Genomic DNA, 12,961 nt, shown 5'->3' with positions numbered 1-12,961 from the left:
CCGTTTGAACTGAAGAGCTTTTTATATGCTATTTATGTATTTATATGCTTAATTAGAATAAAAAGTAATGCATTATAAAAGAAGAACAACTACAAGAAAACAATGTATACTGAAAAATAATATATAAAAATCTATCAAAAAAAATTGCACCATGTTGAGAAAAAAAAAACTAAAAACGTAATAAAACAGTACTTAAATAAACACAATTTCAGTGACTTGCATAAGTTTCCATTCACACTGTTCAAACTGGTTTGGTATAAAAATGTGTGTATGATGGTGTAAAACTGTTCCTTAGAACAGTATTTCTCAAACCACATGAGTGTGTGACCCATAGCCAAGGGGATCTCAAGTAATTTTTGAAAATTTCAACACCTGTAAGAGATCTCAGCTAAGTTTGAGAGCCGGCCTTTACCATAAGGCCCATGCTTCTTTGAACTGTATTTGCTTTATTATTATTGTGTACTTTTTCCATACCAGATATGCAGTGTTGGGGAGTAACGGAATACATGTACTGCCGTTACGTATTTAAAATACAAAATATGAGTAACTGTATTCCGTTACAGTTACCGTTTAAAAAGGTGGTATTCAGAATACAGTTACTTTGTTGAAATAAATGGATTACACGGCGGTATTTTCCTGATTCATATTGTCGCGGGTCAGGACTGTTTAGGTTTTGTTTGACAGCTATGTTCTGTTGCTCCAGGCGTTACGATTGCCATGGTTACAGGGTGTCACTTTCTCTGCGACTGTGTGTTTCCTGGGTGAGAGAGCGTCTTTTTGTTGTTGTTGTTGTGCTAAGCTAATAGGCAGAATGCTACAGGCATTGTAGCCTCATGGGCAGTGTAGTCCGTGCTGCAGGGAGAATGGACTGCCATACTTGTTATGTGTCTGTGAGCGCGAGGAGGGAGAAAAAGGAAAAGTACGAGCTGTCACCGAGCAGAAACGGGAGCTGGAAGCATGTAAATATAATAATAACCACTGCAGCCAAAAAGAGTGCCCGATGAGCCCAGTTGTAAGTAAGCTATTAAGACTCGACTGTACACCGTGTTCGTGTTTTCCTCTGAAACAATAAGTTCCGTTGGAGCAGCCTTTCTCTGTCTCTCGCTAGCAAACTTGATCCAGACAACAAAGTAAAGCTAGTTTTCGGCTATGAGCCGCGGACCTTCAGTAATAGTAATAAATCACATTCATGTAGTTGTAAACAGCATGATAATATATTGAGTAATCCAAAGTATTCAGAATACGTTACTCTCATTGAGTAACGTAACGGAATACGTTACAAAATACATTTTGGGGCATGTATTCTATAATCTGTAGTGGAATACATTTTAAAAGTAACCTTCCCAACACTGCAGATATGGAACACAGCTGCTCATGCACTGGTTCAAAATAAATTAGTCTGACTTGGGGTTCAGTATTTTTAAAATTTCAATAATCCTGTAGAAATATGTCACCCAAAATATATAAAATATGAATCATTTCGTCTTCCACAAACATTTTAAATAATTCTTTTTAATTAGCATCATTTCATTTCCTTCATTTTTTCCCAGAAATTGTAACTGCGACATTTGTCCACTACGTGGCAGCATGTGGCGCCTGCATGATGAAGTCAGAACTTCAAGCATCCTGTCAAATGTGCAGCGTTTCCCGTTTATGTCAGGTAACTCCTTCTGTGTTTAAAATATACAACCATTGCCTCCAGCAAGAAACCAGAAAACAAGAAAGAATATCTGACAAAAGCTCTTAAAAAAAAAAGGGTTCAAATATTTTATTCACACATTCTGCATTTGGTGAGAATCTTTTACACAATAACCCATTTAGAAAACAAATTATAACGTGAACATGTTGTTTTGCCTTTAAAAATCAACCAAACTCATAGTTTACTCTTCCAAATTGTTTTTTTTTTTTCAAAAATAAATATCCCTGACATAGATAAAAAATATTTATAAATATGTTATATACAGAAAGTTGTGCGTTTACCATCGCCACACAGATTCCCACTATGAGACTATCTCAAACACAGAGTATCCACTGAAACAGTTTTATCAAAATGCTTGCTTAGCACATGTAGCAGCTTTTACTAGTAATAAGTGTGAAGCTTTCGGCCCCGGCATTCAGTGATCATGCTTACAGGATTATGCATGTGCTGATAAAACTACTTCAGTTGAAACGACCTCAGGTTTAGTATGTAAAAAGAAGTCTGACCCTTGTTTCTACACAGTAAACAGATTCATGTTTATGTTACATTAAAGCAGCATTTGAGAAGGTCTACTATACATTTTTAAAAGTATAAATATGGCAAGTACTTTGATCCCTTAATTTCACTTAAATACCCCAATGACATAAGTTACTACATTACATCAGTACAGTTTAGTATCAGGCTTGCATTCGTACCTAGTACAGTCTGTTGTTGTAACTGAGGTCCCATACGAAAACACTGTTGAGGTGGCTCTCTTACACAAATAAACCTTACTGTGGTCACTGTGGATAACCCAAACCGTTTAATCTGACCTGCTTGCATGCATTTGTGACATTCGGTGCGCTTGACCTGCCGCCTCCATGGCTAATATCAGCCATCATTTCTCAGTGTACGCATTTGTTAGAGTCACTCCCATACGTCTCACCATGACCTGTTTTTCTGCTGTAAACGTGAAGCTCAGACCAGAGACGATGTGCTGGCATTCTGACACATTTCTGCCAGATGAAAACACACCTGGAGAAGGCATTTGTAAAGACAAACAGCAGCGTCTGCATTGGCACATTTCTTGTGTTTCCAGTCCTTCCACATTGCACCTTTTTTCAAAGACACAAATGGCAGTAGTGTTTAAATGTCCCTGAGTGAGCCACCAACTTTTCAGCGCCCTATCAAAGCAGTCCCGCCAGGCCGCATCACTAGAAAACACTCAGACCTCCTTTAGGCAGCAGTCTCCGGCTTAGAATATAACTGGTAAAAGTACACAGCATGCCAAATTGTACCCTTAAATAATACAAAAATCCCCAAAGCACCAAACAGGACCAGAGTATCATAGAAGGAGGCTGGCTGTTCTGCTGTGCAGTCCAATCTGAAACTTAGCTGAACACCAGAGTTGGGTGTCATTTCTCTGTGACTGCAGCAGCCATCGGGGTGCGTATGGTCCCACGTGCTGTGGCTGCCAGCTCCTCAATTTCTGTATTCAGTCGCCTGATAACCCACTCCACAGCCTCACGGCCCTGTTCGAGAACAAAGTGAAATGTTAGTTCATGGGAAAATGAGTTGCATCAAGTAGAACAGAAGAGACGGCGTGCCTGAAACACGTAAACCCACTTCATGCAGCGACTGGTCTGGAGAGAACGTTAAGCTGTTGACTAGTCATCTCGTAGTTTTTAAAGATTTTTCCACACAAGTACTTTTGGATGTACAAGTGAAATGCCACAAATCTGCTGCTACTGCCCCAGCATAACAGTTATCATCTCCCTTCTTTTCTTGCGATTTGCAATGGCTATAAATACCTATATGTAATTACAGCTAGGTTTTAGTTATTTAACCAACACTAGTCACATGCAAAACTACTTAAAACTTGACCAATCTCAGTACAGTTTGAAGGAACCTCTTACCTTTCCAGCATTAGTAGAGATGGTGCTGGCCATAACTCCCTCCAGGTAGCTGCTGAGACTGACCCCTTTCACAGAGATGATAGCCTCCTGGGTCAATATTGTTCTAAAAAAAATTGTGAAATCAAAGTTTAAAAAAAAAATGCCTTGAACAATCTGACACTTCAAGCTCAGAGTGTTTATAACACATGTTACATCAGTGTAACAGTGTTAAAACTTACTTTTCTGGATCTTCAGGGTGTGGTTTATATGTTAATTTTTCATCCACAGATACCATGTTTGTGAATGTGATCTGGAGAGAGGGAAATGCAAATTGTGAGATTATGGAGAGATCATGGTTATTGTCCTACTGCTGTAAGGCATAAGTCAATTGTTAAAACACCAGAAAAGGCATTAACAAAAAGAAAAAAGAAAGAACTTAAATTCTTCCATTATTGCAGGTGCGGTGAAGCAAGTTCACAAGAGACTAGTTACAAATCAGAATACTTATTAATCCATAAGAAAATGATCTGCAGATTATATGGTGTCTCCAAGACAATAAGAACAGTAAGAGACTGAACTAAATCAAAAACATATCAGACGTGAAGATTTTCATGCTCTTAATAAGTTGATTGAATCACAAAGTTGAAGTTCTTTTTTAGATCCAAAATACTCTACATGTGCCTCTAAAGTTAAAATGCACTCTGCTAAGAAGTGACTTCTCACGCAATTTAACAAGTTGGACTTGATTCCGGGATTAAGTCACAGAAACTCTTCAGGTGTGTGCATGTCAAACAGGTCTCATAAGAACATGTAAGAAAGATTCTCCCATTCTTAGCAGTCAGAAATGAAATCAGATTTGCCAGCATCATGGTCTATATTCAGCTGGCAGCACAATGAGGTACGACCGTAAAAGTGTGCTTTGATCCGTGCTCCGTAATCTGGTTTTTCACCCACTGTGAGCCAAAAAGCAGGAGGTGTTTATACAATATTTATAATTTTTTTAAAACTTTTTAGTACTCACATTTGAGGACTGAAGTTCAAAAGTCTGCTCTTTGGGATCAATAACTGATTGTTCCTGAACATAAGTGTATGTTCGTGCGTTACCAACGAGCTGAGGACAAAAAGAGAGATACATTTTACACAAACCTTAAAAGATATTTCAGAAATGGAGCAGATAATTCAAAGATAATTCAAAAAAGTGAGGTTAGAAATCCTAATTGACCTTCTAATGACTCTAAACTTCATGTGAAGAAGTGTTACTTAATCTGTGTTTTAAGTAGAAACATGAAGGCTGCAGCTGAGTAAACACTTTGTGTTTTCACTAAATTACTACTTCCACGGATTACTTCCAAAAGAGGCTTTTTGATACCACGACACTTTAATGCCAGTTAAATTATCACATGGTGCAAATGTTAACTTCTTGTAACTCATATGCCATATTTTCCAGAGTACAAGAGGCAAAATAGACTGCAGTAAGAAAAGGCTGATTCCACTTGCTTGAGCTTCAAATTGATGATTTAGTTTGCCACAACTACAACTCTCCTAGGAGACCTTTGTCACAGGGCATCATCCATAAGATGGATCTAGTTCATACGCAGACACTGAGACAATCTGATTAAAGATTACATTAATACACTATCAATCACCGGGTCATAGTCTGTCCTTGGAATTACAGAGGCTAGTCATAGATGTAGTGAGTGAGCATTCCTCCACCCGAAGAAATCCAAGCAAAGGTCAGGGCTGAAGAACAGCACCGGATTTCCTAATATTTAAACAGTTAAACAGTGTGAAGCACATCAGCTTTCTGCAGTCTTATCATTACTGGCTTCAAAAAGTGAGAGTCAGAAGGGAAAAGTTCAATGACATGACAGATATTCAGAGGCTTCCGTCACTGCTCCGATTCAGGTGACTGCTAGTTTTAACTGGGCTGACATGCAAAGACGGAAAGTTACATCACATGGCGTAAAGGGTTACATCTGAGCAATGACAGAAATGTCACTACGGTGTCCTGTACAGCACGAGTCATGGCACGCAGCCATGAACCCGCCTGGGCAGACAGGTCAGCTGTTGCTACTATTCCTGGACAGAAATAGCCTGATAACCTGTTAGTTTATCGCTGCACTTGTTGAATGGAAAGCCTTAACCTCTCACCATTGCCACGCTTCTATCTGCTTTTTCTATCGTTTGATAAGATTGTGTGTTTGTCAGTGATGCACAGCTGAGTTTTGATACTCACAGATTTCACTATGGATGGAAGCCCCCACTCTGTGCTGAGCAGTCTTTTACTGTGGAGGCGTCCTTGTGTGTCAATTTCTCTGTCCAGAACATCCACCCCAACCACACTGGGGTTCATGGGGTTTGGGTACTTCTGCATAGCAGCTTTAATCACCATCTCCCAAGGGTGGCTGTTGAAGCAAAGCAAAATATTAATATTGTAACAAATAAAAACTGCCAAATACACATTTTTATGTCTTATACATTATATTTACACAAACTGAATACAGAGCTAAAATAATTCTTTATAAATTACCATTTTATGTTGGCTATCAACATTAAATCCAATATCAGCACTCATTTTATCTCATACCTATTAATTTATTCTCTTTCCTTTGTATAATATCTCAAACTACTCCTTTGCGTTACATTTTGGTAGCTATTCTATTTCATTTAAGCAATTTGTGTCATGTTTTTCTTCTTTTTTGGCTATATGAATATATTTTCCAACACTGCTAAAGCGAGTTTGCTAACAATACACACATTTAACAATTAAATGACTAGTGAATTAACCACTACTCAGTAACAAAAAAAAAATGTTTTGCTATTTGATCATTTTACAAAAAAGATTCGAACTGGTGTTTAAAATATTTAATGTGTCAAAATATTTTAATGAGTCTAAACAATTTCCCACTTTCCAATTTTTCAAAATATCCATCCAAAGTTGGTTAAGTGGATATATAATGTTTGAACAAAACATCAGTAAAGAGCGCTCATTGAGTAAAAATGTTGTTTTGAGTGGTTGCCATGCACTGGCCCGTTGCGTAGTGACGCACACGGAAATGTAGGGGAAAGGTTACGCCCCAAGGACTGGACCTGGCTGGCTGATTATGCAATGACAAAAGCATCTGTAACCAGAAACCGCACACACCATGGCTATGTTAATACTTTGACAATCACCTATGAACTTGCGTGACTTCTTTTCAGCATTACATTGTTTTTAAAATTACACACAGACTGACAACGAATAGAATACGTCTGGTACTTCTCCTTAGCTTGTCATTTTAGCATACAAGCTAGCGACAGTAAAGTTATACCGTAGACAGGTTATATTTCACTTACATAGTCCCGTTAGTTATAGTTAGGAACATCGTCTGGTTACAGTTTTGTGTTATAAACCCTACGTGTGTTGTTCAGCGGATTAAAACTAGCGTTACTTAAGTGCTGAACCACACACCGAGCTCCTGCAGGCCGGACATAAAAACGCTTTGCAGGGGTAATTTACTCACTTGAATATGTGCTCTGAGGTCCAGATCTTCATGGTTTAGGTAGGTGATCGCTGGTGGTGAAAGGGGGCTAATTTAAAGAGCCGGTAGACTGGCACAGACGGACTGACAGACCGGGGTGAACCACGTTCAAAGACAACCGCATGTCTCCTCCCTTCATACCAGAGCAAGTCACGGGTGCGTGACGCACTTCCGCTACTGCGGCACATGCCGTACAAGTCCGCTGACCCTGGAATAGAAGAATAAGAAATAGTTTATATATTAGTTTATATAGTTTATAGTTTATATATTTATAGTCCATGGAGAATTCACTTAACCGATGTAACAAAAGCGTGATTATAACATATCACCTTAAGTATGCATAATAAGTTTTTTTCCCATCAGGCTTGGCAGGCTCTGTGAATATCGCCCTTGTCTGTTACACAACTCAGCTGAAGGTTAAGACCTACTCAGCTGATGCAACAGGACGGAGTCACAGGTCAAATCTTCATGTAATGGTTCAGCACTTGGTTATAAGTGTGCAGGCTCTGTAGATCCTGAGTCTTTATTACGGTCTTAATTTTCTCTGCGCAATTAGGAAGTGACAGACTTGTTTTACTGAGTGAAAACAGGATTTATTTCCACTTTTCCTCCCTTTTGCTCAGTTTTCAGTTGGGTTTAGTTTAGTTTATATAGCAAAAAGTTACCCCCACCCCTCAAAAAACAAATCTTTATTGGCAGATCTTTAAAAAATTTTTTTAATATATATAGAACTGTGGGTGGTATTTCTCAGGAGCAATATTTTAGAAAATTTGCAATATGCGTTACAAAGAAAACAGCAATACTCACATTTCCTTTAAAAAATATTTTAGTTTTTTTGTGTGCAGTGTTTTTTCAGTCAAGTTTTGCTTCTTCACAAGTGTTCTTTGAAAGTGTTTTGTCATACCTAGTTCTGGCTCAGAGTAACAACCTTGGGGTAAATGGTCGTCCTTGTCAGTGCGAAGATGAGCTACTGGACTAGTTTGGGAACTGCTAGTACTGTGAGTGCTGTGTCAAGTAAAAACTGGTGTCCTTATCTCTTCCAGTGCAAGACAGTTCCAAGTAATTTTTTCAAGCTGAGTGTGATATCTTGTGGTTAATTACATAATTATTCAATAAAATTACAATAAACGTTAATGCTGCTGGACAGGATTATGTGAAATAAAGTTGGTTTTTTTTTTAACATTTACATAGCTTTTGAGTTATTACTTAATACTCAAACTATTGAGAATGAGAAGTAATATCTCTCTTTAGTCAGTCCTTTTCTTTTTTGAGTGATATTAACCCTGCTTGCGTTTTGGTAAACATGACAGCTGTTTTTCCTTCCTAGCTTTGTTGCTACATTGTAGAATTTGTCCTCTGTGGGGCAATACTGCACTTGTCACCATAACCTATGCCCCCGTGTGATTTACAGACTTCTCTTTAATCCCAGTGCAGTGTGGCTTTATTGCGGTTGAACTTGGACATCTTGGCAGCATGTGTACTTATCTCAGAGTGCAGCTAGTTTGTTCGAGTTATGAGTAATCTCTATGCCCCAGGCTCGTGAAAGTGGGAGGAAACTGTGTGACAGCCTTAGCCGGTATCAGTGTCAGTGTGCTGTCAGAGGAACGTCCATCAGTAGAGCTGAGTTTAGTCCAATTTAGCTTAAAATTGTGTCACTGAATTAAAAGTAAAAATATGGTTTTCCTTTTTCATTGTTGGAACAAAATTTCACTCTTGTTTTACTGTTTTTAATTGCTATCACAACTTATGCAAAATGCAAACGATACTGGTCAAGCAGTGTAAAGGTGACACTTCACGTTTAAAGCTGATGGATATATAGTGCTGCCAAAACATTACTTTTCATATATACATGCAAAAATAATATTTAACAAATTTACTGTGAAATTTAAAAAAAATCTAGACCTCGAAAACGCACATTCAAGCACACAATCATTTTAAGAATACAAAGCAGACAATCACCATTATTGTTGCAAATATGTTGCAGCACCTTTTATCGCTTACACCAACAACAGACGCGACAAACTACAGAGTAAGAGTTCGTTTTAATACCAATATTCCAACATTTTTTTCTATCTTCTACTCATCTTTGGCTTCTTTGCTCATTTCAGTCACTGTTTCCAACGTAACCTCCACCTTAGACTGTGCCTTTCTTGTTGCTGTTGCTGATGGTGAGGGTCCCTCCTCTTCTTCCTCTTCTGGTTCCCAATCTAGATCAGCAGTGGCATCTTGGTACTGCTGGTACTCTGAGACCAGATCATTGAGGTTGCTCTCTGCCTCCGTAAACTCCAATTCATCCATACCTTCCCCCGTATACCAGTGGAGAAACGCCTTCCGTCTGAACATCATGACGAACTGCTCGCCCACTCTTCGAAACACTTCCTGAATGGCTGTGTTGTTGCCAATGAACGTGGAGGCCATTCTGAGGCCTCTAGGCGGGATGTCACACACGGCGACCTTCACGTTATGGGGGATCCAATCCACAAAGTAGTTGCTGTTTTTCTGCTGGATGGCAAGCATTTGCTCATCCACTTCTTTGGTGGACATCCTACCACGGAAGACGCCAGCGACCGTGAGGTAGCGGCCTCTCCTCGGGTCGCACGCTGTCATCATGTTGCGGGCGTCAAACATCTGCTGGGTGAGCTCGGGTACAGTGAGAGCTCTGTACTGTTGGCTGCCACGTGGCGTCAGAGGGGCAAAGCCTGGCATGAAGAAATGAAGGCGAGGGAAGGGCACCATGTTGACGGCGAGCTTCCTCAAGTCGGCGTTGAGCTGTCCAGGGAATCTCAGAGAAGTCGTGACCCCGCTCATGGTCATGGAAACCAAGTGGTTGAGGTCCCCGTAAGTCGGCGTGGTCAGTTTTAACGTGCGGAAACAGATGTCATAGAGGGCCTCGTTGTCAATGCAGTAGGTCTCGTCAGTGTTCTCCAGAAGTTGGTGGACTGACAGCGTAGCGTTGTAGGGCTCCACCACCGTGTCAGAGACTTTAGGCGACGGCATGACACTGAAGCTGTTCATGATGCGGTCGGGGTACTCCTCGCGGATTTTGTTGATGATGAGGGTTCCCATTCCAGAACCAGTGCCGCCCCCGAGTGAGTGAACCAGCTGGAATCCCTGCAGGCAGTCGCAGCTTTCACTCTCGTTCCTCACCCTGTCGATCACCTGCTCCACCAGCTCTGCGCCCTCTGTATAGTGGCCTTTTGCCCAGTTGTTCCCAGCTCCTGAGTTTCCTGTAATGCCAGAATAAATGTATGTAGGTCAAGGATGCTGATAACATGCATCACAATTTTAAAAAGAAAAGAAATTGTGACACTTTTCAGTTCTAGGGCAGTAAATGTATCAACTTTTCACAGGTTTGCAATAATTTTTTTATCAGTTTTACCAGTTTTACTTTCTGAAATTCAATAAGTCAAATTCAGTTGTTTTTTGTTTTTTAAATAAAGCCAAGATGGAAACCTTATTATTTTCTTACTGCAAGGCTAATATTCTAAAAATAATATAACATTTACACTGTACAACTCTATTCAAGAGCTTTCTAAATCCAAAGCACAACATGTAGTGTATAATATAGTAAACTGCATATAGCCTCCTTTCTCAAAAAGTCATGAAAATCAAAAGCACAGAAATGTGAGACAGAAAGTTTCATAGTTTCAGAGTTTGCATATTATTGATTATCTCACCATGGATGAAGTTGTCTGGTCTAAAAAGGGCCCCAATGCGGCTTCCTCTTACACTGTCCATGGTGCCAGGCTCCAGGTCCACCAGTAGGGCCCTGGGGACATATTTACCACCTGCAAACACAGTTGAAGTTTTAAAAAAGACTTCATTAATTTTAATATTGTTTATTTGTAAATTTGTAAACAGCTGGAATTTATAAATAAAAATTTGAAATTTATCAAGCCAGATAAAGCAGCTCAAGTTAATAACGCACCGTGCGCCTCGTTGAAGTAGACGTTGACCCTCTCCAGTTGGATGTTGCTGTCTCCTTCATAAATGCCTGTTGCATTGATCCCATGTTCTTCACTTATCACTTCCCAAAACTGCCAAAAGAAATAAAAGCATCAGTATAACATAGATAGAAGCAAAAATGTTTGCAGATGCAGAAAATTAATACTTTATTTAACACTTTTGATGTTAAGGTCTTTAAACGGTTTCTTTAAAAAAATATTTTGATCACTGTTTACAGTATTTACAACCATAATGACCATTAAAACAAAAAGGTGTAGGCTAAAATATCAGGCTGTTAAATCTACCGTTTTTTTTCTAAATAACAAGAAATTTATAACATCTCACCAAATTAATAGATAATAAAAAAAAATGAAAACCATACATCAGCACTAAAGTTGGTTACCACATTACTTTTAAACATTTATTTTACATTTTCATATTGAAGTACAGAATCCTAATTCTTCAACACAAATGTTCCACAAGTTAATCCCTCGATATTTGTCCGGACCCCTACTTTTCCGCCCTGAGTTCAAACTGTTACTCTCTCATTTCAAACAGCCTCTGAATGCACTTTAGATTTAGATTATTTTGTGCTTTGTGTTTTGTGAGTATAGGATTAAGATTAATAAAATTTTCAGGGTGTGTAGTTTAACAAATAAGGAAGTGGTTGGTTCATTTATGATTTTTAAAGCTTTCTTCTGTTGCATGTAAATCGGATTAAACTGGAGTTTATTTACACACACGATGTGCAGAATTTGCTATTGGACATAAAATTAGATGGTTTTTCTTAAATTGCCTCAACTCTGCAAAAATCAACAAGTTTGTTCAACTTCCCACGTACGCAATATATTCGAAATGACTTTAATTAAGTTGTGCTGACTGCTACAATAATTGACTTTATCTTTTAACATTTTTTAGTTTTACGTATTAGACACATCGGGTTGTACAAATGGAAATCTTTACATAAACAATACAGAATTAATAACAGATTCCCCAAGCTCAGATCTCGAGTTGTACAAATGGTAAAGTTATTTAAAGTCAGCATCTTGAGTCAACTTTAAAAGTATCTAAAAGTGTTATGTTTTCAGCTTTATTATCTTGTAGTTTCACTCTCTTTTTTGCGTCAGCGACGATAAAAATGTCACACCCAGTGCTCGCACTGCAGTTCTCATTTTAGCTCTTATCTTTAGCCTGAATGCCTGACAGGGAACACCCAGTGTCACTCAAAACTGTTTTTGATATGCAAAGAAAAATTGCATGTGACAATATACACCGAAATAGAAAAAAGCAAAATAATGCGGCCAGTAAAGAAAAGTATTTTCTGTCATTTTATCTCAACCACAATTAGAGTAAAAAGTGGTTTATAGTCAAACTGATTCATCTTTAAATAATCTTTTTAAGAATTACATGGGAAGTTTTAACGACGCTAATGCATTTGTCTATATATTTTATTTATTTTACCTTTGAGCCGATCTGGTTGCCACACTGTCCAATTTGCAGATGTACAATTTCACGCATGATGGTCGGGCTACAGTACGCAGAACAGCTGGTGGTCTGTGATAGTCTCCAGTCCTCCTGTCAGCTTTTATAGGACAAGAAATGATGTCACCAGCAGTGTCAGGGAGTCACCCCTGCTGATAATATGTGAGAGACCCATGATGGAAACTGTGCACAGAATAGAGGCGTTTACCATTCATTGTTTATGCTTTAGATTTGTTTTTATATCTGTATGTTTCACATATGCAAATATAAATAGCTAATTAGGAAAAAGGCATGGCATATTTCCTTTTGTATAAAACTTTGTAGACTTGCAAAACACCTCTACACTGAAAAAAAGGCCAAGTTGGATTTATTTATTTCAATAGTGGACATTTGGCAGAAACTTAAACAACGGAGTTAAATCAACACAACTTATTCATATT

General features: G+C 38.6%; 2 protein-coding genes across 2 annotated transcripts; both read right to left on the bottom strand.

Moving 5' to 3' along the window:
• Positions 1-1,747: 1,747 nt before the first annotated feature.
• On the bottom strand, positions 1,748-7,867 carry prelid3b (PRELI domain containing 3). Its single transcript, XM_087841005.1, has 6 exons — positions 7,077-7,867; positions 5,810-5,978; positions 4,595-4,684; positions 3,813-3,883; positions 3,595-3,697; positions 1,748-3,210 (listed from the first exon to the last, which is right to left on the bottom strand). The coding sequence occupies exons 1-6, from the start codon at positions 7,106-7,108 to the stop codon at positions 3,094-3,096; spliced, it is 582 nt and encodes a 193-aa protein (XP_087697131.1). The 5' UTR covers positions 7,109-7,867; the 3' UTR covers positions 1,748-3,093.
• Positions 7,868-8,805: 938 nt separating this feature from the next.
• Positions 8,806-12,591, bottom strand: tubb1 (tubulin, beta 1 class VI). The gene is made up of 4 exons (XM_006782745.3): positions 12,501-12,591; positions 11,023-11,131; positions 10,772-10,882; positions 8,806-10,321 (listed from the first exon to the last, which is right to left on the bottom strand). The coding sequence occupies exons 1-4, from the start codon at positions 12,555-12,557 to the stop codon at positions 9,171-9,173; spliced, it is 1,428 nt and encodes a 475-aa protein (XP_006782808.2). The 5' UTR covers positions 12,558-12,591; the 3' UTR covers positions 8,806-9,170.
• Between the last annotated feature and the right edge of the window lie 370 nt (positions 12,592-12,961).

This window comes from Neolamprologus brichardi, chromosome 5, assembly GCF_056152115.1.
Source record: "Neolamprologus brichardi isolate AB-2024 chromosome 5, ASM5615211v1, whole genome shotgun sequence".
Lineage (NCBI taxonomy): Eukaryota > Metazoa > Chordata > Actinopteri > Cichliformes > Cichlidae > Neolamprologus > Neolamprologus brichardi.
Note: the sequence above shows the minus strand (reverse complement) of the source record. Positions and strands in the feature narration are given on the sequence as shown.